General features: G+C 33.1%; 1 protein-coding gene across 1 annotated transcript; it reads left to right on the top strand.

The window, feature by feature from the left end:
- Positions 1-631: 631 nt before the first annotated feature.
- On the top strand, positions 632-2,099 carry LOC121999604 (glycine--tRNA ligase, chloroplastic/mitochondrial 2-like). Its single transcript, XM_042554263.1, has 4 exons — positions 632-763; positions 1,262-1,345; positions 1,573-1,659; positions 1,968-2,099. Exons 1-4 carry the CDS (start codon positions 632-634, stop codon positions 2,097-2,099), a joined length of 435 nt encoding a protein of 144 aa, XP_042410197.1.
- Positions 2,100-2,517: the final 418 nt, after the last annotated feature.

Raw genomic sequence — 2,517 nt, forward strand, 5'->3', positions numbered from 1 at the left:
GTTCTGGGTCAAAATGTTGATGCAAAGGTTGTTAGGGCAATTAAGTGGGTTCAGATTATGGCAGACTTCTTCAATCATTTTTAGGTCTATTCTTTAATGCAGAAACTCAGTAATGAGGAGGCAGACTTCGAGCCACTAGATTCATAAGTTATTTCATTGCATTAAATTGATTGTACCTAATGACTATTATCTAAAGATATGTGTACTTAATTTTTTTATCTCAATTTATCTAAGCAAGTTGAGAAGATTTTTGTCTCTACTAGGTTTTAGGTCATGGTGTATGGTTAGTTTTCTATTTGGCTTTGGGAAGAGGATGTGGACAAGAGAGCATAAAAGCAATGTCTATCCACCCAATCCCCTAAATCGAGGTTACGAAGCGTTTGACAACACCAATTACAATGGTTTTTTGGATGCAATATCATGAAGATAGAATACTTAAATGGATAAAATAACTTGGCATTTAAGTGATTTTCTTTTATGGAGTATCACATTCATACTTCTTAATATTTTTGTTAAATTAAAAATTTGAGTTGATGAATGACAATCTTTTTATCCACTAAAGTTTTCTTGAATTATTAATCTTAAAAGATAAAGCTGCTACTAAGCTATTTTTCAGTGCATATGTTTCTAAATGTGTTGCAATCTTGCTTGGCAATGTGCTCAACTTTGGTTGAAGACACGGGAAGCTCTTGGGCACCCATTAGGATTTTCCAAGGAAAATGATCTCTTGTTTCAAAATCTTCCAAATTCCCAATTGCAGAAGGTTCATTCCTTTTCAAATTTTAGTCTTATTATGTTGCTTAATGGGCTATAATGGTCTTAGTTGTTGGTAAGTTATAACACCTAAAGCAACAACTGTTGAATGATCGGTCATTTCCATTAGTTGAAAGATCTGCAGGCCCTAAGGTTTGATGTCATAAACTGTCTAGTAAAAATCTCTTCCTTCCATGTAGACATGTTTGAGTAACTGAACTTTTCTCTCCCCTTCCTTCCACCTTGCACTCCTTTCCTACCCTCCCTTCCCCTTTCCCTTCTTCCTAGTAGATAGAGCTTTAAAATTTAAACAACTACACTGGTTTGTCTGTTGAGTCGGAACTCTTTATGTTCCTTTGAATTAATTTAGAAGTCTTACACTGTTTGGTCTTTTTTGCTCCAATATTATTCGTGAATTTGTATTAGTGAATTTTTATTGTGTAAAATTAACAAAGGTTCATCATGTGTAATGTTTTTTTTTTGTCCCATTATATTGCTTTACCTCAAGGTATTGGAACGTCCTGGAGCATTTGTTCTTGAGATTGGCACTGAAGAGATGCCTCCTCATGATGTAGTTGAAGCAAGTAACCAGGTATGTTTGACACCGAAAAAAAAGTAACTTCCTTATCTGGATAATGTGTTTCTCATAATTTATCCTGTAAAGTGGGACACAGTTTTGTGCTATGTGAATCAAGCATTATATTTTGTTTTAGATATTACTAATTTAAATGATTATTTCAGTGGATAGTTATATCTTAGGGTCTTCCATTGGAGAACTGGTGCATTTTTTTTTCTCTTCCATTTTTTTCCTCTTTGCAGCTTAGAAGTCTCACTGTGGAGTACCTGAAAAAAAGAAGACTGAGTTGTGGAGAAGTTTCATCATATGGTACACCACGCCGACTTGTGGTAAGAACTCGAAGCTCGAAATGATCCTTTCCAATATTTTTTACTATTTGTTGGAAGGGTAATTGCATCTTTTTTTTATTAGAACAATGATAGATGCTTTCTCTAACTTTGGTCCTGTTGGTATCTTAAGTTTTGATGATTGGATTTATTTTCTTCTTTGATTGAGAAAAGATAACTGATTGTGTCAGTTTAGTCACTCAAAAAGTGATATTGGAACTTTTGATGCGTTTACTGTCTCTTGTAAGATAGCTTAAATTTTTTATCTGGTTATCTCTATTGATGTAATATGTTCTTACAGTAAACTTCAGACTGAAGATGGCCCCTTGGTTCTTTCTAAATTACAGTTTGCAGGTTGTGTGAAGAACCAGTACTATACGCAGACACAATATGATGAAGTGAGAATTGAATGGAGTGAATTTGTGTACTCGTATTTGAAGTGAATTGCAGGTTGTGTGAATGAACCAGTACATGTTTTTGGTTTTTTATGGCTTATTTTGATCATATTTAGGGAGATTTGTTTTGTATAAACATATGCTGAAATCATGGCTTATTTTGATCAAGGCTTATGAAGTTACCTTTTGGGATGCTCAAAATTACTGAAGTCTAAAAATAATGAAGTAAAAAGAGAAAAAATACTTCACTTTATTCATAAAATCCGAAGTAAAATCTACTTATAATTTCGAAGCAATACAATTTGTTGCTGTAAAATAGTATCAACTACTTCGGTTATTATGAAAAATTTCGAAGTAGTATCTATCTATTATTTCGATCCAGAACGAAGCTAAATGTAATTTAATCGATAATTACTTCAGGAATTAACGATATATGACGAAGTAAAAGTAATCCACTACTTCATTT

This window comes from Zingiber officinale, chromosome 7A (genome assembly GCF_018446385.1).
Source record: "Zingiber officinale cultivar Zhangliang chromosome 7A, Zo_v1.1, whole genome shotgun sequence".
Lineage (NCBI taxonomy): Eukaryota > Viridiplantae > Streptophyta > Magnoliopsida > Zingiberales > Zingiberaceae > Zingiber > Zingiber officinale.